The 26,727-nt window shown below is 36.9% G+C and overlaps 1 protein-coding gene across 2 annotated transcripts in view; it reads right to left on the bottom strand.

Annotated features, from left to right (window-relative positions):
- The window catches only part of Prkd1 (protein kinase D1), a 316,945-nt gene that overhangs the window by 46,873 nt on the left and 243,345 nt on the right, over window positions 1-26,727 (bottom strand). For both annotated transcript variants that reach the window (XM_028885708.2, XM_028885705.2), the window contains 9 exons: window positions 15,132-15,342; window positions 14,896-14,973; window positions 12,544-12,748; window positions 10,979-11,102; window positions 9,508-9,585; window positions 7,333-7,612; window positions 6,218-6,270; window positions 4,109-4,181; window positions 2,599-2,705 (listed from right to left, as the gene is read on the bottom strand). In XM_028885708.2, coding sequence (XP_028741541.1) covers window positions 2,599-2,705; window positions 4,109-4,181; window positions 6,218-6,270; window positions 7,333-7,612; window positions 9,508-9,585; window positions 10,979-11,102; window positions 12,544-12,748; window positions 14,896-14,973; window positions 15,132-15,342 — 1,209 coding nt within the window. The remainder of the gene's footprint in view (window positions 1-2,598; window positions 2,706-4,108; window positions 4,182-6,217; window positions 6,271-7,332; window positions 7,613-9,507; window positions 9,586-10,978; window positions 11,103-12,543; window positions 12,749-14,895; window positions 14,974-15,131; window positions 15,343-26,727) is intronic.

Consider the following 26,727-nt stretch of genomic DNA (forward strand, 5'->3'; position numbering starts at 1 on the left):
AGCTGTGGCTTGTTCCGTCTCTCTTATCTTTCAGAATTTATCCCAATACCTGGCTCCCGAGTTTTTTTATTTAATAAGACCTTTTAAGATTCATGCTACAAGTGATGGGTAGATAAGAAATCACAGAAATCTACTTATACTTATAAAAGTAAGGTTTTGGTATAGTAAATAAATGGACCAAAGAGTTTATAAATATTTTCCTATATTTTGTATACTCTATTATATATACCATATTGATGTTTTATAATTCCAAAAGTTCTTTTTCTTATATTGTATCATCAATAGAAACTACTATTATTCTTTATATGGGTAAACAAAAGGTATACTTCAAGAAAAGAAAAAAACACTATGATAGTAAATAGAATAATATTCATACATGTTAGGTATAGCTCTCTGTATGTGCTCTGATAGTGTATATTATCACATATATTTCATCTTGACTCACAAGCCTTGGAAGAAGATTTATATTTCATTAAGCATACCATACCATCCATACTTATGTTAGATTTTGAATTTAAAACATTGTACAATACATAGACATTTCTATGTTAGTTTTCTGTACTATCCCTGATAATAATAAACAACCATTCTTTAATTCTAATTGTGTTGATATGAAAAGAAGTCAAAATGACATGAATGTGCCCTTTGGGAATATTAAGCAGTAACTTTAAAATCCATATTCATTAACACTTTTGTCCTGAGATATTATAATAATGAAATATTTACAGATAATGAAAACATATATAAATGGTCCATATCCCTTACCTTCTGCTACCCTTAACCTTCTGTTACTCAAAAACAGCTAAAGAGAATAATGTTCTAATGACTGAATAAGATAATAGAACCCCCTCATATACACAGAAAAAAATGTATATGGAAAAAAAGATGAATTCTGCTTTTTTTCTCATACTATATTTACCTAATTGTGAGGCCTTCTGTAAACTAACATACTGCTTTACAGAGTCAGAACCAAACCTCAACAAGAAGGATTTAGCAGAACTACCCAAGGGATATTTTTCTCTACTCAGCACTACAACCCAATCTCCTGCAGACCCTTGGGCACTTCTAAGACTCCAGGTACATCATAAGCCAAGGCACCTGCTTCCAGAGGTACCCACTCCAAACCTGGGAGTTCTTCCTCTGCAAAAGAATATGCCTCAGAAGACCACGTAGGAGTAGGGACTGAAGAAGGATGGGCCAGACTTGAAAAGCCATCATTTGCTAAAGTTATAGGTATTACTTAGTATCTATACTATCTTAGTATCTCTCACAGGATTGGAGCTCTGTGACTAGTCAGACTGGCTGGCCGGGATTACAGAAGCATGCCTCCTTTATGTCCAGCTTTGTGGGGCTGAGGATCTGAACTCAGGTCCTCACGCTTGTGTGGCAAGCACTTTTACCCACTTAGCGGTCTCCCCAGCCTCAACCATTAAAACAGATTTTTTCTGGTTACAGACTAGCAAGTGCTGAGATATGAACACAAGAACTGGCATGGTAACCGTGGTTAAGGGTACGCTTGTGAATAGATCCCTGTGTTCCACTGTTGCCCAAAGGCACAAAAAACAAAAACAAAAACAAAAACAAAAAAACCCCAGTTTTAGAAATTCTGGGAACCATAAAACTATGTTATTCTTCTATACAAAAAGGCCCAAGCTTTTGGTTGTCATTATCTTTAGCTTTGTTTCCCCCTCCCTCTCCATCACACCATCCTCACCTCTTTCTCTTACTAGATCTTGTTACGTAATCCAAGTTGGTGACCATCGAGCAATTCTCCTGCCTAAACCTTACCTACATATTAAAATTATAGGCTTACACTCTCAGGTCTGGCTAAAACCAAATCTGTCATATTTACATACAAAGCTCAATAAATGGGAATTAAGTGAAACAGTAAATGCAGAGCAGTAAACTGCTTTGTTACTGATACATAATTAATTAAAAATTGTTTACCAAAAATTAGTACTAACTTGCAGAAGTAGGATTTATGGCAGTTATATAAAAGCATGTACTTATTAAACATATAAATTGAATAGAAAGCTATATTGAACAACAAGTAGCTGTTCAATTTCCCTTTGATCTTTAAAAGCTCTAAAAATTATAAACAATATACACACAATAACGTCTATAAAATATTCTGGTGTTATAGGGCTTTGTTGTGAAGGAGAGTTTTGTCATTTGCCACATCAAATAAAAACTCACCTGGAGAAACAGGAAGGGCATCAAGGAGAACCAAGACAATCTCTTCCTCAGGCACCTGTTACTTACACATCTCATAGGCTCAGAGCTACAGATCCAGTTCACATAAAGGAGAAGGGCTTATGAAGGTAAAGTCATTTTTAAGCTATGACAAAATGCATTCAGCATGTCCACCTTGAGAGTATGCATATTTAATGACACAATAAATGGTGGTATTAAATACATAAAAAAGAGCAACTTTTGCATACTCAGGAGGGTACCATTCGGGCAAGTCTGACTCAATTTGCCTTTCCAGTTAAATTGATCTTAATTATCTATGCTGTAGATATCAGGATAACTTTTGATTGTTTTACAGAAGTCAAGGAAGGGAATTTATAACTCTCAACTGAGAATCAAACAGTTTACCTGTAAAATTGCAACCTCATTACGAAGCTGACTTTCTTGTTTTGTTGGAAATCTTAACTTGTCGATAATTTTAATAGCTACATCTCTTCCTGTTTTACGATGTTTACCTTTAAAATAAAAATGGGAAACATTAAAAATTAATTAATTAAATATTTAACAGATATACTTAATGACAAGTTTTGGACATATTAACTACCTTGAAATACTATTCCTTCAACATCTTTATTCCCAGGGTGCCTTGTTCCTGTATCTCAATCTCCCTCCCTTCATTACTGTATTGCCTTGCTTTTGTGCCTCACGTTCTTGAACACCGGTTCTCATATCTTGACTCATACAGACTCTACTTGAACTCCGCACTTTACGGCAGCATCTTCCTACACAGCCCAAGCTTCCCGTTAGCTCCACTCTCCAGCCACTGTGACCATCACTCACCTCTGAGACTCTCTGCCTTCGTCTCCTGTGTGTCTACTCTTAATGTGTGTGTTCTTCCTTGTGAATCTCCACCCCAGTCAACACAGTATTTCAGTTCCTTCAGTGTCCAGTGTTCCAAACTGTCTTGAGTTTGCTGACTTCTCGTCTTACTTATCACTCCTGCATCACTGTCACACTATGTGCTGTGACATATACTTACTATACTCCGTCTACCATTATTTTTATTATGCAATTATTACATCGCAGAAAAAGTAAGCTTGGTCTCTCTTATTACAGCACTGCATATTAAGATGGGTTACTAGTCATTAGGTTTTCATTAAAAAATTGCAGTATTTTTATAAAAATCAAAATTACTTTGAAAAATAGGACAATTTAAATTTTCATATTGTAAATTCTATATTTAGATTTCTCATAATTTTATGATAAAAAGTACATAATAAGCAAAAGTGTTAGGATTATTTTATAAAACAAAAGCTCACAAAGAACTTGTTACTTATCAACATAAGAAAAGTTAAGATGTCATTTTCTATACCAGGTAAAACTTTACAATTAAATATTACTTAAAGTCTTAAGAAATATGACTGAACCATCTAGGATCTAACTGAAAAACTCATCATTGCCTTTGAAAGCTAAAAATTCAGATTCTATGAACTGGATATATTGTGGAAAACACTAAATTTCAAGGATTTCGGCTTTAATGACATATAGAATCGGTAAGAGTCTAGTCCAAGAGGCTGAGAGAAAAATGGAACTGCCTGGTTTACAAATTACAGCCTCCATGTTTCCACAATATTTTGTCTAAATAAATTAATCAAACTGCTTCAACACTGTGATTAGGGCTTGCAAAGACATAACAATAACAACAACAACAACAAAACCTTTTTAGGAACAAAAAAGTCTTTCAAAATTTACCAGTTTTTCAAAGAATGGCTTTCTCAGGAGAAACTTCTCCCAAAGTGACTCCTAGACACACAGATATATGTCTTTCCATGTTTATATTTTTCTTAGTAATATAATACTTTTATACACAGGTGCCTAAAATTTTAAGTTCATAAAACCACTTATTGAACTAACTCACCTCCATAAACAATTCCAAACTGTCCAGAACCCAGAACTTCATCAGGAAAAATCTGATAGACGGTGCTGATGTCCTATAGGTATACGCCCAGAGAAAACAAAGATGGGGGAACAAGCTTAAATTCTATTACACTTTATAATTATTATTACCTTATTGAATATACATATAATTAAATATATCAAAGATCTTTTCAGACTTATAAATGTTGGATAAAATTCCAATGGTTATAATATTCAAATTACATTAATACATTTTGAAACTATTTTGAAAATACATTTTGAAAACTATTCTGCTAATAAGTGCTTGAGATACAACAGAGAGAAATGGAACCTAAAACCAACCAATGCTATTTATGATAAATACCTGAAAATGGAGTTTTCTTTCTATACTATTAGTTTAGAAATTTCATTAACTATTCTGAGGTCCCATCACATGTCTATAACAATCTTGCTTTACACTCTGGACAGAACAGTGAGGCTACTCGTAGTGAGTCCTCATTTCTATAAGAACTTAAGCTATAGACAACTATTCTAACATTCCTACTTTCTATATCAATAAACCATTCAGTATTCACTTGTGAAATAATAATTGTTGAATTGAGAGTGAGCTAATCTGGGCTTCATATTCTGACATTTGGTAGGCATCTTCATAGAACCAGTACAAAACTTTTACATTTTATCCACCTGGCACTATGTATCCTAACAGACTTTCTGACTGTAATCCTATCATAACCACCCATTTCCTTCTTTCTTCTTAGAAAATAACTAGAAAGCCTGTGTGCTGTGATCCCTTTGAAGAGTTCACAAGGTAAGCTCAAAACTCTTTAGACTTCCTTTGAAAATCCAATTCAAAAATTTCAGTGGATAACAATGGCCAACTAGGGTAAAATGTCTTTGTGGTTACCTGGAAACAACCCAGGAAATTTAGAGTAACCTGCATCTCCCAGGGCCTTTTCTGTTTAAGCAAGAGCAGGAGAAACCTGCTGTCTTGAGGGATGCATCTCAGGATGAACAACCCAAGCATCCATTTAACTTCAAGATGAAGTTTTCTCATGTAATTCATCGTTGCCTTTGTCCAGTTGAAAACAGTTCAACAAGTATTTCAGGGGCAAGGGTAGTCCCGGACAAACATCCATGGAGTTTATTCTTTGATAAACAATCCTAGGTCACTGGAACCTGCATGGTAAACTGTTCTGTTTGGTCTTAGGTATAGTGAACAGTTAATGCTGTTGGTTACAGAATGAGGTAGGAAAGGCCTTACTTTGGGTACTGACTATCGTGATGAAATCAAGCAAACACAACAGCATGTGAAACATCTTACAACATGATCTGTAACTTCCAAAAACTGAACAGTTCCCCTTGGGGGCATGGGTGACAGGGGTTTCTGATGTCTGCTACTTTCTTGAGGTCTAGATTGTGGCATGTATATTTGACTGAGAACATCTGCAACCCTTGTCATTTATTAGCACCCCTTGTTAGCAAAGAAGTAATCTATGACATGTTTTAGAATTTGTACAAATAAAAATTATTTTATTTGTATATCTATTTTATAGTACAGTATCAACCATAAAAATTCAAGTATCAAGTGTAGGTCAGTGGCACTCTAGCTACCAAGCCTGCCACCTTCCTGCATTGTTCTCAATAAACCATTTGTCCTATTTTGGTCTAAAAAAAGGATAAATGTGAAAAATCCTACATTACATGCTGAATGTCTGTTATGACAAACAGTCTTTGCTACTATATTATAGAATCTGGAAAAATCAATACACAGTGTACTATTTATAAAATATCATGGAAGAAAATATACAGCAAATAGTATTTTTTATTTAGAAAACATTAAAAATTTAAGATATTAGATAATTTTTGTTTGTTTGTTTGTTTTCGAGACAGGGTTTCTCTGTGTAGCTTTGCGCCTTTCCTGGAGCTCACTTGGTAGCCCAGGCTGGCCTTGAACTCACAGAGATCCGCCTGGCTCTGCCTCCCAAGTGCTGGGATTAAAGGCGTGTGCCACCAACGCCCAGCGATATTAGATAATTTAAGTCTGTCATATGATATTTTTTATTTTTCAGTAATCACATTCTGAGATTTATATTAATAGACACAAACTCACCACATTTTCCTGAATCTGGCAATTTGAAACTGAAATGCTCACGGAAATATCTTCTGGAAATTCATGTTTAAAAAAGACATAAAGTAGATGAAGTGTTGGAAAAAAAAGAGTGAGTATCAATCATCCCAGGGGACCACATTTACATTAATCACAGCAATTAGATTTTTCTGCAAAAGTTCTATTAGAATATATTATACCCCTTAAAATTACAAACTCAGTCTATACTTGGTTTTTTAAAGTATATTTGTTAGCATAGAGCTCAGATTAAAAATGACTTGGGTTCCAATTCTGGCTTTGACACACAGTGATTCTAGTAAGAGCTGACAAACAATTAATTTTCTAGAAATTAATTGTTTCTGTCAGAATGTAGACAAATCATTAATTGATGGAGTCCTAGACATTAAAATAGAGGGCTCTGATGAATTGCTTAGCTTATTTACAGTACATTCTTTATGTTCAGAATAATCACATATATCTTATTAATATACTGGCTGAAGAGAAAGATGATAATCATGACAGATGAGATATACTAGATGCTAAAACAGGTTAAGCTGTGGGCTGCATGGTTAATAAATATGATGGAGCTTCAGATCATAATTTTATACAGATATTCCTCTATAATTTTTGGTTTATCTATAATATTTCATTTTGATTGTATTCTGTCTGAATCTCTTTAAATAATGCACACAAATTTCTTCCTGGGATAAGGTAATTAGTTGTCACAATGGTCTTTATATCATAGGCACCAAGTAGAGAAGTATAAGATGTGATTTGGGGGAAATATTTTTTTTTCATATTTGTGGTATATGAGTGAAATTCAAACTAACTGGATGGGTTCTTTGGGGAACAATAGCTCTGGACACTTGTGGTTGTTTAGTATATAGGTTATACTTGACTTGGTAAAAGTTCTAATATACAATAAATACAATAATTTAATGAAGGAGGTATTTTAGTAAGCATAGCAGCTTCTCTTCACAAATTCCATATTCTCCCACAAACTGAAGCCAGCACACGGAGTCTTTCTTCACTGTCTCAGTTGGGGAAGCAAAAGGTCTGTTACTGACCCATCAGGAGCCTGAGTGCATGCCATGCCAGATTGCAGCCATTGGACTTACTATGTACGTTGGTTCCTGAGCCCACAGAGGAGCCCTTGGGGATGACAGGCATGAGTGCATGCTGAATGGCCACCTCCCACATCCTGGCCACATCTGCGCCAATGCCGCTGGTGAAAACACTGTTGTTTGGTGGAGGGCTTGAAGGATTGACCACATTTTCTCCCACATAATACACTACATTTGCCGTGGTGATTTCAAAACAGTGAGGATTAGCTCCAATGGGAATTAATTCTGAAGGTTTGGCAGGTTCCAGACATAAAATTTCTGATAAAGGAATTTCCTGCGGAAGACAAAGTATGGTGAATGTACTTTAACAAAACATGCCAACTGTTAAAGAAAACCCACACTATGTAAGGAAGGAAATTACAAACAAGACACAATTTACAGAAAATACTTTAGAACATATACAGCCTACACACAACTATTAAAATCTATGCCATGTAAGGAAAGGAATTACAAAACTTACAGAAAATATTTTATAACATATATAGCATAAAATTTAATTTTTTTATAACAAGGCCTTACCATACTTGCCCGGACATTTCAGGGTGTTTTTTGTTTGTTTTGTTTTGTTTTGTTTTGTTTTTAAACAATGGTTGTGTGGCAGGTGGAAGAGTCTAACAAAGCTATGAGGCAAATTGTACATTTTTTTTTTTTGGTTTTTCGAGACAGGGTTTCTCTGTGTAGCTTTGTGCCTTTCCTGGGACTCACTTGGTAGCCCAGGCTGGCCTCGAACTCACAGAGATCCACCTGGCTCTGCCTCCCAAGTGCTGGGATTAAAGGCGTGTGCCACCACCGCCCGGCAAATTGTACATTTTTTAATGCATTTGGGCATTCATGGCTGTTTTTAATTTAAGTGTTCTTTAAAGCACTTCGGTCAAACATGTTTTGACCCAATACATGCTAATATAATGTAGTCATATAGGTAAGTGAGTGTTCATTGATGAAAACCACAGCAAGCAGTTTGTAAGTAGTTTTGTTTTTAGGTTATGTGTGCCTGGATCAGTCTTACCCATCTTTAAACTCAGATCCTCAGATCTTTATGTGAATGATTCATATTTCTAACCCCAAAACTAGTTGTTATGATGGTTATTTAATTATTGAAAATATTACGTGCCATACTATACTTCAGGAAGCATTAAGTAGCTAAAGTAATAATTTTATTTTATTTTTTCTATTTAAAATGTAAAGCAAGAGATATTGAGACCATGATTGGAAAAAGCACAGGGACAAATAATCAAACTAATGGAAACACAGGAACTATGAACCAATAGCTGAGGAGCCCCCAACTGGATCAGGCCCTCTGGATAAGTGAGACAGTTGATTAGCTTGAACTATTTAGGAGGCCCCCAGGCAGTAGGACCAGGACCTGTCCTTAGTGCATGAGCTGGCTTTTTTGAACCTAGGGCCTATGCTGAGACACTTTGCTTAGCCTAGGTGAAGGGAGGAGGGGACTGGACCTGCCTCAACTGAATCTACCAGGCTAAGCTGATTCCCCAGGGGAGTCCTTTCCCTGGAGGAGATGGGAATGAGGTTGGAGGGAGGGCGGGGTGGGGGGGGGGAGGGAGGACAGGGGAAACCGTGGCTGATGTGTAAAATTAAATTAATTATAAAATTTAAAAAAAAATATATCAAAAAAATGTAAAAGTGTTTCCTTTTATGTCAGAGCAGTATAAGGTAGCATGGAGGATCAAAGGAACTAAGCTAGGTTCCATATCTGTGCCATTTAATGTAGACAGACAGACGATTGCTGGTCAATAAATAGAGGAAACTGATCCTAGTAAGTGCTGGCAGTGTAGAGGAACAGCTCTACTTGTTACCTCCAGGGCTGTGCTAGGTTCCTGAGGATCTCAGAATTCACTGAGTCAGTGGCTGTGACCACCTACTGTGCTAAGATACTGTGCAAAGATACTCCTCCCCCCATTTCCTTCTCCACCATCCTGCTCTTCATCTCCTGAGCCAGAAGCACATTGCAGGACATGGTGAGATTCAGAGAGGAATCAAGAGGTTACATCTGGATTCCTACAAAAATTCTGTGTCCCAGATGAAAAGCTCTCGCTCAGAAGGAGCCCAGGAATGGTCACACAGCTGGATGTGGACAACATTCCTGATTCCCATCCCTCCCAGGGGAAGGCAAGGAGGAGCGTGAGCAACGCTGATAGCAGGCCGCCTTACCTTGTAGTACCGGCTTCCCGTGTCATTTTGAAAGAGCGTGATGCACTTGCTGTCCAACCTCCAGTAATGCCTTTTCCGCTGAAATAGAAGTCACAAAACGTTAAAGATAAAGGAGCTTTCTAAATACAAGTGTTTTTTATTTATTTATTTATTTATTTATTTATTTATTTATTTATTTATTTATTTATTTATTTTTCATAGAGAACATGGATTCAATGGTGAAAGTGTGAGGACTTTGGAACAATAAGACTCAGTTTGACTCTAGAAGCTGACGAACAAATATAACACGACAGGTTTCTGTACCTACCTTGGATGCAGTGAATAGTAACAGAGATAACGGATTAGCATCCTGAGAAATAACTGGTACTTCATATGTGTAATGAATGGCAAAATATTTTTTTAACATTTATTTGCTTAAAGAGCTAAATGGGGGATTTTGTAGTTTACTATAAAACAGAGCTTGATAACAGGTAGAAAGTTTGTATGCGCATATTTTTCAGAACATGACAGACCCTGATGATTCAGCTAGGTCTTTTCACAACTACTATACTCTAACCCACTTCTATTTGATTTAGTGATAGATAGGTCACTAAATAAAATTCATTTGATGGAAGCTGTGACCTCATGGATCCAAGTTGACAAAAGTAGAGAAATGCACTTAGCACTGTTACATTCTCATCAGCTTTCTTCTTTCAGCACCTGGCCTATATGGACGTGTGTGCATCTGCATCTTTTCAGAACCAAAGTCTTATTTTCACAACCACTCATGGACCAGAGACACATTAAATATACTTGAAACATTTTTCAATAAACTCAGGAAGAAACTGCCAGTGTTCACTTGAGTCTTGAACTAAATATCCTCTCCCACAAGAAGGTTAAATTATAAATCATCAATTAAGGCACACATGTATCTTTATCTAAAGACAGTAGAAATCTTATTGATGGGTAGAGATGAGGAAACTGCAATGAAAGTCTCCCCCCAAATGTTAATCAGTGAAATTCTGTACTAAAGCTTGAGAATGCCATCTTCTACTCACATACACAACTTTATTACACAGCTATTAGAATTCTACTTATAATATAAGAAACAGACTACAGGGTAATCACACATCCATGTGGTTGAATTTTTAAACAAAGAATTTAGGTCCTGAGAATATGTAACATTCACCAATGTTTTCTCTCTCTCCCTAAACTGCAGTTTCTTTTAAAACTCTAGACCACAGAGGGGTATACTGAAAACACACTTTCATGGCTGCCCTAGAAACGACAGGTAGACAGCCCTGTTGTCTGCAGAGTCTTTTCTTTACTGTAACTACTTGGTACGGTTTTATTCTAACCCCATTTCTTATTCACCTACAGACAGTGTGTGCTCCACTGACCCCATGCCTCTGCTGTGAGGTCTACTCCAAGAACTCATATCCCACAGTCCTCTGAGGAGGCAGCGTCATATGGAGCGCTTCTGTCTCCTTACCAGTGTGTCCTTGCTGGTGTAATGGACCATCCAGCCTTCTTTCATCACGGTGCTGCTTCTCCGCTTCGTGTGCTTGACAGACTGCACCACCCGCATGAGGGGGATGTTGTTGCTTGTCGAAGGGCTTGAAACATCGAAATATGTTAGGAGAGAAATATTTTCACATTCAGATCTTCTTTTCCTGAATAAAAGCTCATTTAAACTATTTCAAAGCAGAAGTCAAAGAATCCAGATTTCATTTTCAGTGAAATGTACTGTCAGGGGTTGATGGTTCGGAAGGGAGTTCCTCGGAAGAGTGACAGGTACTTGAGATGCTCACTTTCTAACTCCCTAGGCAGAGTAAGAAGCACTGGGATTCTCACACTGATCGAGACAGTGTTCATATTTGTAGGAAAACAACAGAGTTCACTGTCAGTGTTTTAAAACCACAGTATTCAAAACTGCATAGCAAAGTTTATTGTATATAACAGGCATGATAATAATAATTTATAGATTATGTACTATGGTATTATGTATTATAGCATTTCTGCATGAACCATGTCTGAGTGATTTCTTAAAAAAAAAACCACTAGAACTTGACATTTTGAGTTGCCTTTTACATAGCATATAATTCATGGGATTATTCTCATCCTTCACCTTTTTCTCTTCTAAGTGAGTCTAACTCTTTCTGGATTTTTTTCTCGCTCTCTTCCTCTTCATCCTTCCCTTTATTTCCCTCAAATCCTCAGGCACAGAAGAAATGTATGTTCTTCAAAGGGAAGCTAGCTCAAAAGACTAATACTTTTCACTAATAAAAGAATGCTTATTATTCCAGTAAATAGAAGACATGCAATATATTCTTGCATGATCATGGTTAATTTCAATGTGGTAATGAATTTGGCATTTGTAAAATAATAAGAAAAGTGTCAGTATGGTTTGTAATGTCAATATGAGTGGGAAACTTTTCCTGTAAGGGGTCAGGTGGTGAGGATCATGGGGTTTTGCAAAATTCACCATTTGACCACTATATTATGGAAGCAGCCACAGGCAGTGTGAACGGGCAAGCCTGACACATGACTGGGTATGGTTGCAGTAAGATTCAATTACAAAGCAGGCAGCAGTTCCATTTGACCTGGTGGCCATGCTGGACTGACTACTAATATGCAAAGTAAAGATCACCCAGGGCTAAAATAATAAATGTAGATAATAGGTAGAAAATTACATATATTTCTGAAATAAAATGAAGAGCAATGAGGTACACACAGGACATGATATTTATAATAGGGGTCAGTTTTAAAGTAAGTGATTTCTGCTGAGGTTCAGCCCTGATTATTGCATTTCCACACAGTGAACTTAGAGTTACTATTAACTATTAACTTAATAATGACCATAGGAAATAGGTATATTCGTCCTGCACAAAGAGAATGGGTCAACAGAAAAGTAAAGCAAGCTCTCTTCCCAGGGTAGACAGGGTACCTAGTTCCAAAGGCTTTCCTCTACATTATACAGTTCTTCACAATGGAGTCAGGCACACCCTAAGCTTCTTTTATAGACTGAAACTGCTTGAGTCCCGGTGGGGCTCTGACCTGATGGTCCTGTTGGAGTCCTCCTGGTCTGCGTCTGGATCCTGCATCTCTGCACCATCACTCTGGCCCTCTGCCATAGCCATCTCGGCATCCTGGACCATGGCCTCTTCCATGTCATCCATGAGTCCGCTGTTCCGCTCACTGTCATTGTCATCACTTCCTTCTTCCATAACCACATCAGATTCTGCCCCAGGGCTAAGCAAATCTAGAAAAGTGTTTGGGCCCAAGAAGATAAGTCTGGAATCTTGGAGCCAGTGCTTAAAGGGAAAGAAAATCCTAACAAATTGCCTATAAGCTCTGCAAGCTGAATCCTACAAAGAACTCATCTTCTCACTTCCTTTTACACCTTTATGCTGTGGGATGGTCTGTATGTCAAATTGCTCTGATTGGTCAATAAATAAAACACTGATTGGCCAGTGGCCAGGCAGGAAGTATAGGCGGGACTAACAGGAGAATTGAGAGACCAGGAAGGTGGAGGGAGACACTGCCAGCCGCCGCCATGACAAGCAGCATGTGAAGATGCAGGTAAGCCACGAGCCACGTGGCAAGGTATAGATTTATAGAAATGGATTAATTTAAGTTATAAGAACAGTTAGCAAGAAGCCTGCTATGGCCATACAGTTTGTAAGCAATATAAGTCTCTGTGTTTACTTGGTCTGAGTGGCTGTGGGACTGGCGGGTGACAGAGATTTGTCCTGACTATGGGCCAGGCAGGAAAACTCAAGCTACACCTTTATTCATAGGATGTGAATGTGTGAGAGCGTCAACAAAATTTCACAGCCTGGCGCTTGTTTCCCAGGTCTCTAAGGCAAAAACAAAACAAAACCAAACAACAAAAAAACAAAACCCAAAACATTGAAAATGAAGAAATTCTCTAAAATGAAGCTCACAGGTCCAGTGCTAGGAAGCCATGTCCAGGCATAATTGACTAGGAAACTGCAATATTTCATAGGACAACCCTCTTGGGGGGAAAAAGAAAAACAAACACTCACACAGGGGTAAGTTAACATCGAAAAAAAAGGTCACCTATAACTACCACTGCAGTTAACTTCTTAAATCACATATCCCAATATATTAAAATTTTCACATAAACTACAATTTTTAAATACCTCAAGTATTTGCTATTTGAATATTAAATCCTGTCCATGTGTAGTTGAAGGCAATGGTAAAATTTTAATTACTTCACTAATGCAAATTACTCATTTGAAAATAAGAAAAACAGGTCAGTCAGAGGCTCTGAACCTCTAAGTCTGGGAAATTCCCATTTTTACCACATTGCTCTGGCTATACGGGAAAGTGCAATCTTCAAGTCATCCACATCACAAACTTCTCCATTTCCCCTGGGTTCTATTTATCAAGTCTAATTGAAATTCCCTGGGATTGAAAAGAGTCAATATCACATGCCTCAGAAAGTGGGAAATTTGCCAAGTTTTCAATTTTGCCAGGTAACTTTGGACCTTTATGCTAGAAATCTGTATGTATAAGAATGTTTTCCAAGAGTGCCTCACCCCCTCCCCTGCTTTTTGCCCCCTACCAGGTCTATTTCTTTGAGAGTAAATGCAATCACGTATTCTTTAGCTTTTCATAGCACAAATGTCTGTTTATATTTCTGAGCTTCTATAACCAGAGAATCTGGACGTCTATTGGTGTGAAGATTAAACAGACACAGTTCATGGTCTTTAGGAAAAGGGAGCCTGGGATCCTAAGTCACAGACAAATAGGGACAATCCTAAGAACACTACCTAGGGGGTGGGATGAATCAATGTTAATTCATGTCATGGGGTTGTTCCCAAGAAAATATTCCCAAATCTAAGAAGAAAAACACTTTCTGACAGTTAAGGTCTTCTTCCTATTCGGGTTCAGGGTCACACACATGTGTATACTGAAGCAGTAGTCTGCACTAGTCCAGTCTGTGATCTTGACCTTCATCAGAGGCTGGGGAATAACATTAACTTGTGTCTCAAAGCTTAGAGGAAGCAGGGCAGAGAAATTGAGAGGGAGCACTGGTTTGTAGGTATTCCAATATGGTCTATATTTCTGAATGAACTAGACATAGTGAATGAAATAAGGGTAAGCAAGAAATGGCAGGCATGCAAGTGTGTACATGAATTGTGTACTGTGTGAAGATTTTATTATTATTATTATTATTATTATTATTATTATTATATCAAAACCTAATAATCTGGAATGGAAGTTTCCATTTCAGAGAGGAACCTGAGCCATTATTGATTTGTGGCTGAGTTACAAATATCTTAACTGAAAAATGAAAGAGAAAAAACCCTGACACACCACATATACTACCCTCGGTGATTGGCATGCGACACAGAAGATGACTATGAATCTGTCCCCTACCTCCATTGATGGTCACTTCACCCAGGCAGTTGTTTGGTACTTTTGGTGCACAGCGTTTGTGACAGTTGAATCTGCAATCTAATCACGGTGATTTTAAAACAAAACAAAAAACCAGAAATGTATCAGATAGGGAAACCATGACAGAAACATACAGCAACTTTAAAAGAAAGATGGTTCATTTAGGTCTTCAAGGGTGGCAGGCGGCCAGCGGCGACAGGTGCCCAGGCGGTCCTCACCTTTGCACTGCAAGCCCTGCCGGAAGAGACCCTTGAGGAGCTTTTTGCAGAACTGGCACACCGTGGGCCGAGTGTAGGAGTGGATGACAAAGGTGTGCGGCACCTTCACCTTAGACAGCAAAATCTTGTCAAGCTGAATGGGCCGTCCAACATACGACTGGGAATTTGACCTCTTCTCGCGACCGATGAAGGACTCTGACGGTGACTTTTGCTGTGTTTTGAGAAATCACAAAGGGCGACACGGTGTCAGAGAGGCGTACTTGATTTAACTGCCTTTTAAAATTTCATTTCGTTTGGCTACCGAATTCAGTGATTTGGTCATCGATAGGAGGTAATCGGAAGTTAGATTTCTGTTGATTCATGTAGCTAACTCCCACTTATCTCATATTTGAGTAAATCTGTATAACCTGGAACAGAGAGACTGGAGACTGAAATATCTGAATATGATTTCTAGGACTTTTAAATCATTTCTTTTTTTTTTGAACTTCAAAATATTAATTTAAATACTTTTAGCACAGAAATACAAAATTGAAAGAAAACAAGGAATGTTCCTTCATCCCACCTCTATCTTCCCACAGGAATTTTTTAGATGACTCTATACACCTGTACAGAAGTATGACCAGCTCAGAATGGGAGAGACAGAAATTCAGTCTCCAAACAGTATTTGCTCTGAAAGATGCCTACAGTTTCTTTGTGTTCCTTTGAGGTAAAAAATTAATGTGATTTTATATAATTTTCCAATTATATAAAAAGGCAAAGGGCTAGAGTTAGGTAATCCTTCTTATAATTAAATATAGCAACTAATGGGCTACATAAGGTACATAAATACTGGTAGTTGGGGTAATAATAACACCACTGTGCTTTACCATCTATCATTTTCAGACTATTTAATAAACCCAGTACGCAGATTTTAAAAGTGCATTAACTGAAATGAACTATTACTTCAATACCTTTGAACAATTTCATGAACATGTACTTGGGAATATTATAATAAATTTATTTGGAATAAAAGATGAGTGGAATTACTCCTTAGTAGTTATTGTAATTGTGTATTTAATTAGTTAAACTATTCTATGTGAGTAACCATTAGGTACCTGAAAAGACAATCCTAGTTATGAGCAGTTTATAAACCTAAACTTATACATTTCAAACAATTATTTTATGTTGAATGCTAAACAGTGGAGCCACAATATTGTTCTAACTTGCTGTAAAAACCCTGTCTTTTTATCTTACCAGGTTAATTTCAAAATTGGTATAACTATCAACAAGTTATTAAATCCCACTTGTATAAAATGTCCATGCATTTCAGTCTCTGGCTACCCAAAATCTAAAGCTGCTTATTATTCAGTGGGCAATGAATGCAGACACACAAGCTGTAGCAAAACAAAATGTAATCTGAGGTTTCTGCTTGGAATATTATGTCCATAGTTACATTTGTAATTAGAATTCAATGATAGAAAAAGAAATACTCCCTGATGGCCTGGAAAGGGTATTTCCTTCTAGCCCATCTCTAGTCTGATGGCTCCACCCATACATAGAATCTCTTTCTATCAAGGACTCACAGTGGTCACACTTGACTGGGACTCAAGTGGGACGATTATCCTCCTTCCTGTCTTCAATTCCAGTCACACTAGACTTGCCCTTAGTCCAGCTGGATCTCCTCTGCCTAAGCCCCTCCCACCCAGAGCATCCTAATCCCTTGGGACTTAACTCCTGATGCAGACCCAGGATCCCAGTAGTTCTTTGTAGTGGTCCCTTTCACTATTTCCTTCTAGTCCATCTCCATTCCCCTGTGATTGCCCTTGTGCAGAACAACCCTCTGCTAGGAACCCAGGGCTACCACACTTGGTTGTGATTCAGAAAACCAACAGCTACCACACTTGGTTAGGACCCAGAGTAGGCAAAAGCAACAAAGAACTGAACACCCACCCAATAAAGACAAGAAATTTATCCCCCAAAATAAAAAAAAAAATTCAAACATTGTAGCTCCAGACACTTAGATTCTAGTACAAACACACACACACACACACACACAAACACACACATGAACAACCAAGACAAAGTTCTTCCTCCAGAACCCAGCAACTCTATTGGGTAAGTAAGGCCCAAGGAAAGCAATTTAGCTGAAGCTCAAGACAAGGACTTCAAAATAGTAATTATGAATATGTTCAGGGATATTAAAGAGGATATGAATAAATGAAGAAGACTGTGAAAACCAGGCAGTTGAAATGAAATAATGAAAACAATTCAAGGCATGAAAGTAGAAAACACAAATTGAAATAAAACTAAAAATTAAAAACTCTAGATGTCAACCTAAAACCTCAGAGATAAGCCTAACCGACATATTACAAGACACAAAAGAAAGAATTTTAGATCTTGAGGACAAGGTAGAAGAAATGATAGCTCAGTAAAAGAAAACATTGATATTAAAAAAAAACATAGGTGAAAACATCCATAAAATCTGGGACCAAAGCTATGAATAATAGGGATACAGAAGAAACACAAGTCAAACACATAGAAAATAATTTTAACAAGTCATAGAAAAAATTTCTCCAATTTAAAGAAAGAGACTCCCATCAAGGTACAATAGGTACCTAGAACACCAAATAGACAGGATGATAAAAGCAAATACCCACAATACAGAATAACCAAAACGTTAAATATACATAACAAATGAAGGATATTAAGAGCTGCAAGGGAAAAAGACCAAGTCACATATAAATGCAGGCCCATTTGAAGAATGCCTGGCTCCTCATTGGAGAATGTGAAACTCAGAAAGGTCTGGGACAAATGGATTACAACCTCTAAGAGACCATGGATGTCAGCTAGCAAGAAAAACATATTGGCTATTTGGATTGAATATTATTTAATAAATAGAAGTAGTTTTAAGTGTTGTAGGGCTTTGTTTGAACCATGTTTTTCTTTTGATTTCTGTAAAGTGACTTTTATCTCTCATAAAGGCTTGTATTTGATGTTTACATGAGTAGCAATAAAAAAACCAAAAGGACAGGCAACTTTTCCACTCAGTTTTCCAGACGAACTAATGAAGATTTCATTTCAAAGTAAATATGCTGTGTTGAGAAAATGTTTGAATCCCATTAAATACTTAAAGACAAACTGGCACTAGGAGTCCCATGATGTAATCAAGGCATTACTTACTGGGATAGTGCCAATCTTGCCAAGTTATTACAGTATCAAGTTAAAAGCCAGTCCTTCTCTGTGAAAGCAGGGTCCATTGTCTTTCTAAGCAGGCCTCCAGCACAGCAGCTTCAAATAGTGGAGAGTCATTTCACGCAAAACACTTAGTGAGAATTGTTACTTCAGAAAGCTGAACTTTTTTTTAAGTATCTCTATAATCTTACAACTATTTAGTACTTATTTTTTGGATTTCATACTAAGCCTCCATCATTGTTCTGTGCAGACATTTTCCCCATCTGTGATGTGATACCCTGAGATTGGAAATAGCCCTTTGTGTTCTTCATGGTCTATTTTTCCCCATGAAATAATTGCATGCATCCACCCCAAAACTTATTGTATGACTCTATTGATCCTGACATAAATTTGACACAAGGAATTTTATTCGCTGGACCAAGGACTAATATAAAATGTAAATTTTTTGAAGTGCATTCTTCTGCATGTGCTTCTGGTAATTATAGAGAAGGTAATTGAAATCAGTTCTTTGAAGTTGGAGCCAGTTTTTGCTCTGAACATATTAATGAAACAGAATAAAACAAAATACAGCTGTTCTGTTCCCAGAGCCTTTCAACATTCTTCTTGTTCCATGAAAAAAAAAATTATAGTGCAGATTGTCCAAGTTCACTGAATACATGAAGCCAAACTAGGCCTTAAGCAACAATGGAAATCTACCTAAACACAATTTGGCCAACTTAGAAAACTCAGAAAAACCCTCATTTCTTTGGTAGGTTTGGAAGAATTTTCTCTGTCCAAGAGCTAACTTTAGAAAGAATGTAATCTAACACTCTAGAGTACTGTAATGTACTGAATCCACTACAATTAAATATGTGAGTGATAAAAAAACGAAGTGAAGAAATTAAAGAGGCACTGTTCTGTATCTAATATCAGCATCAGGGCTCTCAATTGCCAGCTTAACATTGAAGTTACCTCAAGTATCTTGAAATACACAGATTTCTCAAATTGTGAAAATGTTCAAATTTTTTTTTTGTTTGTCTTTGTTAAAAAAGAATTTTATCAGCTACCCCAAGTTCAGAACTTGGCAATTATCCTTTCTCACACTCCTGATGGAGGAATTTCAGCCATGGGCAACCATACCATGTTTAAAGTTTTAATTTCAGGGTTCTTTTCAGATCATTATTAATGTTTTTTTTTTTTTTTTTTTTTTTTTTTTTTTTTTTTTTTTTTTTATAAGAATTACTGTCAGAAATGCTGAGATGCTGTTTCTTGGTCACTGTGTGATACACACTGTGTGTGTCACAGGGTAATGGTCCTGTTCCATGAGCTCCTGAGTTGTCATCTCTTGCTCTTATGTACTTTACATTAGTAAAGTCCCTGTTCCACAATGGAAGAATAGATGAAGGCCATATGAGCACTCAGGACATAAGCAGGTAGTGGCCCTATCTTCCTGTTTGCTTGGACTCTTGTATTTCTCTTCTGACATCTCACACAGGTGTGTGTATGTAGGGTTCCAGGAACAAAATACAGTACTGTAAACTGGCCTTCAGGCAGATTTTCTGTTCTCCTTTGTCTAAGGTTCCAGTTATCTGATAAATCTGGGTGTTCAGACTCTCTCTGCCACCATTATATCAACTTCTACATAAGGTACCGTGCATATATACCCTATTTCAAGACTGTGAAACTTGCTTTTTCCTTTAGAAATATAGGCTATATATTAATTATATTTGAAATTAAAATAGATAATTGTAGATATATCTAGGTGAGATGCTACTTTTAAACTTTCAGATACCATGACTTTCCAGAGGGCTCACTTTGTTATAGTAATTAAAGTCAGTTTCTGACTGTAACTTATGTGGCCTGGGGTCCCTGTTCTCTTGTGTCATGTGGCCCATTGAATCCCATCACTGCCTGAGGATATGTAGACCAGTCTTTGGGCCAGAGAGGCAACCAGTCTATTTTCCCTAAATTCATAACATTTTAATCTAATTTCTGAAGCGAATCCTTTTGAAAGTAATAAATGACTTTTCAATAATAATTCAAGTTATTCTAATTTATGAGGAGAAAGTTGTTGATAAGATGACTACACCTGTTTGCCAGATTCCTTTTTGCTCTTTCAAGTGAGGTTGCTCTGTGTCCTAGGAGACAGTCATATGTTAATTTGGCCCTTTAACATAGTCCAGACTTAGATATCTTAAGGGTAATAAACAAAGTGTTACCTGGCCAGAATTTTTTTTTTGTTTTGTTTTTAGAATTTTCCACATTTGAGTATATTTATCTGTTTGCTAAAGATGTAGGACATAAGCTCATCTTTTATTGTGTTCTTAAACTTTCCAGCTATGGAAAAAAAAATGTCCCTGAAACCAGCCCAGTGACTATGGTCATGAAATACACTGGTTCCAACCCTGTGCAATTAATTATTCTCCAATAGCATTGAAGATATTGATTAAATAAATTTGTGATTTGCTTCATAAGTATTAGCCTATCTCTATTAGCTCCCACAATATCGGCATAAAAAATTTTCAGAGTAATTAACCTCTATAGTTTTATTTGCTAACATCCTTTTGAGGTGAGATGAATCCATCTGACCCCGAGCTGTTTTATTTGTTTATTTATTTATTTGTTTGTTAATGCTTGGGAGGGTTTTTGTTGTTGTTGTTTAGTTTTTTGTTTGTTTTTTCAAGACAGGGTTTCTCTGTATAGCCCTGGCTCTCATGGACTCACTTTGTAGAACCGGCTGACCTCGAACTCATAGAGATCTCCCTGTCTCTGCCTCCTAAGTGCTGGGATTAAAAGGTGGAAAATTTTTAATAACTGTTTCTATTTTGCTACTGGTTATAGGTCTGCTTATATTCTTTACTTCATTTTGATTTAACTTTGATAAGTTGTATATATCAAGAAATTTACTCATTCTTTTAGGTTTTTCATTTTTAGTAGAATATAGAGGTTTTTTTTTTTTTTTTTTTTTTTTTTGGTTTTTCGAGACAGGGTTTCTCTGTGTAGCTTTGCGCCTTTCCTGGGACTCACTTGGTAGTCCAGGCTGGCCTTGAACTCACAGAGATCCGCCTGGCTCTGCCTCCCAAGTGCTGGGATTAAAGGCATGTGCCACCACCGCCCGGCTGAATATAGAGTTTTAAATTATGTCTTCATTACTGTTTGAATTTCCTCAGAGTTGATTGCCATATCTCATTTTTTAACTCTAATTTTATTAATTTAGATGTTATCTTTCCTTCTTTTGGTTAATTTGGTTAAAGGTCTGTCAATCTTGCTGGTTTTCTCAAAGAAGCAACATTTTGTTTCATTGATTCTTTGTATTTTTGTTGTTGTTGTTGGCTTATATTTCATTGATTTCAGCTCTGAGTTTGATTATTGTTTTCCTGCCTACTCTTTTAGGGTATTTTTTCTTCCTGTTGCTGAGGAATTTCAGGTGTGTTGTTTAGTTACTAAGATGAGATTTCTCAACTTTTTTTCTTTCAGTGTAGGCACTTAGTGCTACAGAGGTTTCTCTTAGGACCATTTTCATTTTGTCACATAGGTTCTGGCATGTTACATTTTCATTTTGTTCAATTTGAAAAAGTTTTTAATTTCCTTCTTGATTTTTTTTGTCCTGACTCAATTTTCATTCGGTAGTTCAGCTTTATTCTGTTGTAATCAGAGATGACACAGGATATTATTTCATATATAATATATATTATATATATATTATTTCATATATAATATATATCATATAATATATTACACTTCATCAAACATATATTAAAACTTTGTGTCCTAATATGAGGTCAATTTTAGGCAAAGTTCCTTGAGCTGCTGAGAAGAAAGCATAATCTTTAGTGTTCGTGTAGATGTCTGTTATGTACATCTGATTTATGATATTTTTTCAAAAATCCAACATTTCTAAGTTTAGCTTTTGTCTGGTTCACCTGTTTACTGGTGAGAGTTGGGTATTGAAGTCACCCACTATCATTGTGTGGGTGTTAACATGTTATTTTAGCTGTAGTAGTCTTTCTTTTATGAACTTGGGTGATCTTTTGCTTGGTGCCCAAATGCTTGGAAATGGAGTGTCCTCTCGGTACGTTTCCTTTTTAGTTAGTATGTGGAGTCTTTTCCTATCTCTCATTTAGTTTTGTTTGAAGGTTTTTTTGGTCAGGTATTAAAATGCCTCTACCTGTTTAACTCCTTGGGTCCACATGTTGCTCCATCTTTTTACCCTGAATTGATATCCATCTTTTACAGTAAGATGTGTTTCTTGGATGCATCAGAAAGATGGATCCTGTTTTATAATTCAGCCTGTTAGTCTATGTCTTTTTATTGGGGGAATTGAGACCATTTGTATTGTGTTATTCATGATAAGTATTTATTTATTCCTGTTATTTTGTTATTGATGTATGGGTGACCTCTGTCCTCTTCTGACTAACTGTTGTTGGATTATTTATTCCTTGTGTCCTTGTAGTATAGTTAACTTTCTCTTCAGACTAAAGTTTTCTTCTAGTGCTTTCTGTAGAGCTAGAGTAGTGGACAGAAATTGCTTTAAAAAGTTATCTTCGTCGGCTGTAAAGAAGCAATGGCACTAATATCTAAAATATATATTAAAAAAACTAAAAAAAACCCTGGACATCAAAAAAATAAATACCCCAATTTGGGGTGCAGAACTAATAAGAGTTTTAAAAGGTGAACCACAAATGGCTAAGAAACACTTAATGATTAGTATCCTTAGTTATCAGGCAAATGTAAATTGTAATTACTTTGAGATTTCATCTTACACCAGTCAGAATGGCTAAGATCAATAAAACAAGTGACTGCTTATGCTGCCAAGGATATGGACTAAGGGAAACATTTATTTATTGCTGGTGGTAATGCTAACCTGTATAGCCACCATAGCAATCTGTGTTGTGGTTCCTCTGGAACCTGGGAATAGATCTGCCTCAAGATCCAGCTATACCAGTGTAGGGGACATACCCAAAGTACTCTACATTTTATTACAGAGACACTTGCTCATCTATGTTTATTGCTGCTCTATTCATAATAGCCAGAATTCAGAAATAGCCTACATGGCATCAATAGATGAATGGAAAATGAAAATATGACACATTTACACATGGAATATTATTCCACTGAAAACAAAATCATGTATGTGTGTCTGCATGTGTGCATGTGTATGTTTATCATGCCTTTTCATTTTTTTAAAATTCTATTTATATGCTTGTTTTTTATTTGCCTGTTTGTTTTCCAAAGAGAGACAGAAAGAATGCATGGAGTTGAATGGGTAAGGAGGTGGGGTGGATCTTTGAGGAATTTGAAAAGGAGAAACTAATAAGGATATATTGTATGAAAATATTTTTAATACCAAAACGAAACAATATACATGAGGCAGACAATAGGCACTGCTTGAACTGCTAAAAAACATGTTTTCAAGAAACATGTACATGAAAACAATGGGTGAAATATTTCAAGAGATAATCAAAATGCAGTCTTTAATGTTTCATTTAATGTTACATGACTTGTAACTTTTACCTATTCATTTTGTTATACAGTGACATAAATTATGTCTATGCCAAGTGTCACATGAACTTAACATTAGTACTTAAAAATTTAATTGTGACATTTTATTTATTTCTATTTTATGTGTATGGATGATTTGTCTGCATGTATGTCTGTGCACCAAATGTATGTAGTAACCACAGAGGCTAGAAGAGGCCATCCGACCCTCTGGAACTGGAGCTATGGATGGTTGTGAGCTAGGATGGGTGCCTGGAACTGAATCTTAATTGCTGAGACATCTCTCAAATACAGCACCAGTAATGTAACACAAATCATTTCAATGAGGCAAAGAATAATCCATGGACCAAATGGATACTACAAAAATGTAAAGTTTCAGAGAAACATTCTGTATGTGCTTCCTGCAAGTAAAGTCTATAAACAAGTTTGAATTTCCAAAGTGGACAGGCAGTCAAAGTATGTTTCCAACCTCAACTACCCTCTACAACACTCTGTTTGTTCCCTACATCTAATTTGGTAAGAAATCTGTTCAGGCTTCTGCTCTGGAAAATGAGGGTAGGAAGATGAAATACTTATAGGCAGTTAGTAATAAGGTGTGGGTCTTCATGACAAAGATGCAATAGGAAATGAGGAAGATTACAATAATCTGGAGAAGACAACGCCATGTAAGAGAGAACGCCACTACTCAAAACTGCACTTCCTCCCTCCCTCCCTTCCTCCCTCCCTCCCTCCCTCCTTCATGTATATAACTTTTAAACTTATTCTCTTTTTGAAAAATGTATATGTGTGTGCCTACTTGACTGTAGGTGTCTCATGTTCGTGTGTGTATACATGTGTGCATGCAGGTACCCACAGAGACCATAAAGGAGTAGCAGATCCCTTGGAAGTAGTTGTGAGCAACCATGTGAGCTATTGGGGACTTAACCTGTGTTGAGTATCCAGTGCTCTTAAGAATTGAGCCATCTCTGTGGCTGTCCTTTTAGTTATGTTAGGTAAGCAGGAAGTTCAGGTTTATAAATTATAAAGTAAGTCAATCTAGATGTTGACAATGTAGAGAGGAACGTAAAGTGAAAAATGGGGGTGGGGCTGGATTGTGCCAGTTACCTCCTTTGGGGAATAAATTAGTCTATTTCATTTAGAACTTTGAGCAAGGTAATGATAGAAAATCTTTGGTAAAATACAAATAAATATGTGACACCTTGTAACTACTCCTATTACCATCTCCATCATATAGGAAAGAAAGCTCACTTACAGTAAGCTATAAGTATTTGATTCAACTTACATAGATTTAAGTATAACCATTAATTCATGTAGTTTTATTTCAGATAATGGTCTCTTTCTCTCTAGCTGCCTGTTCCCAAATTCTTAGTTTTATGCTAATATACCACAGAAATTACTTTATTTCCCTCATATAAGTGGAAAAAGAAGGCACAGGACACAATGAAAAATGAACAAATGTCTTTCATACCAAATACAATTGATGTGGCAATGCTGTGAAGCCTTAACTTTGACCTACATTGGGGATTTTCAATTATCATGCTTGTGCTCAACACAAGGCATTTGAGTCATGGGTATTTTCTGGAACACAGTAACAAGTTGATTCAGCAGCTTTTGTGCGTAAGAGCTATCCAGTTGGCTGCCTACTGTCCTATGATTCAGGTATTGTTTTGCTCAAACAGTATTAATAATGACTCTTCAAAACCATACCCAACTCTGTATTCATCCTTGATTCCAGAAGTCTGAAGATGTACTGACATTCCACAAAACCATACAAAATAGCCGAAGTTCTGCACACTGGCCTCAAGTTGCACCTGTTCTAATTACCAAAAGGTTCCTGGGGCAAACACACTTGGAAGTCCAATGAGACGCTACTAGATATAGGAAGACTAGGAACAAAACAACTCTCTGTGCCCAAGGAGCTACCTCTTTATTACCACTGTTTCTATCCATCTATCTACTCTTCCTTTCTCCTCAGTATAGTGGGCTCTATACTCATTTCCAGTTCACTTACCATATTCTCTAACGGGTCCCTGACTACTTACTCATTTTCTACATTTCTCTGGGTCACACCATTCTGTCTCCTGTTGAGTAATTACTGAAGCCTGAAGATAACTGGTCTACCTGTTCACTGTTTTTTAAATTGTCAATAGAATAAATGCTTTGTGATGAAAGGAACTAGTCTATGTTGCTCTCTCCAAATGGCACACTTCTGGGATCCTGCTTCACTATAGAAAGTGCCCATATAGAATGCTTCCATCAAGGCTAAGCTACATTCATGGTGGAGGTGAAAGATCATTCAGAAAGGAGTTCTCCTGAAAGAACTATATTTGTAGACAACAAATTGAGTCTTATCAGGTGTGACACTCTCAACAAGTGAAAATCTGTCGAGGACAACAGAGCCCTTCCTATCTGGAGTGTACCCAGACGATTCCCGGCTTGTGCTCTAACAAACAGTTTTATGGTTATTTGTCACTAACCATACCTGCACTTCGTGCTAGAAATGCATACGAGGAAGCTCAGAGCATGGGTACTTTGTGAAGAAAGATGTAACAGCCACCTCTCCCCAGACAGTACCCTTAACACAGGGAGCAAGAGATTGTCCTGCACAGAACAGTCTTGGACTCCAGGCCAATGTGAAGCCGTGAGAAATGAAGTTCACATAAGAGCACAGTGCTGCGAAGAAGGTAGGATGTTTGCTGAGCCTTAAGGTTTTTTAATTGTGTTCTGATTCTATGTCCTGAGAGCTTTATGCCACATGTGCCAGATAAATGAGTTTGAATTCTCAGCTGGATGTCCTAAATACATAGTATAAATAAAAGCTGATCAAAACCTTTTCATAACCGTTAAAAGGGTTATTATAGGGCAGGAAAAAAAACGTACCCCCTGCTTAGTGGTGACGGATGCCGTATTTTACAGTGGAGAATTCATTTCTTAATGTTTGCAGTCA

The sequence above is a fragment of the Peromyscus leucopus genome, chromosome 14 (genome assembly GCF_004664715.2).
Source record: "Peromyscus leucopus breed LL Stock chromosome 14, UCI_PerLeu_2.1, whole genome shotgun sequence".
Lineage (NCBI taxonomy): Eukaryota > Metazoa > Chordata > Mammalia > Rodentia > Cricetidae > Peromyscus > Peromyscus leucopus.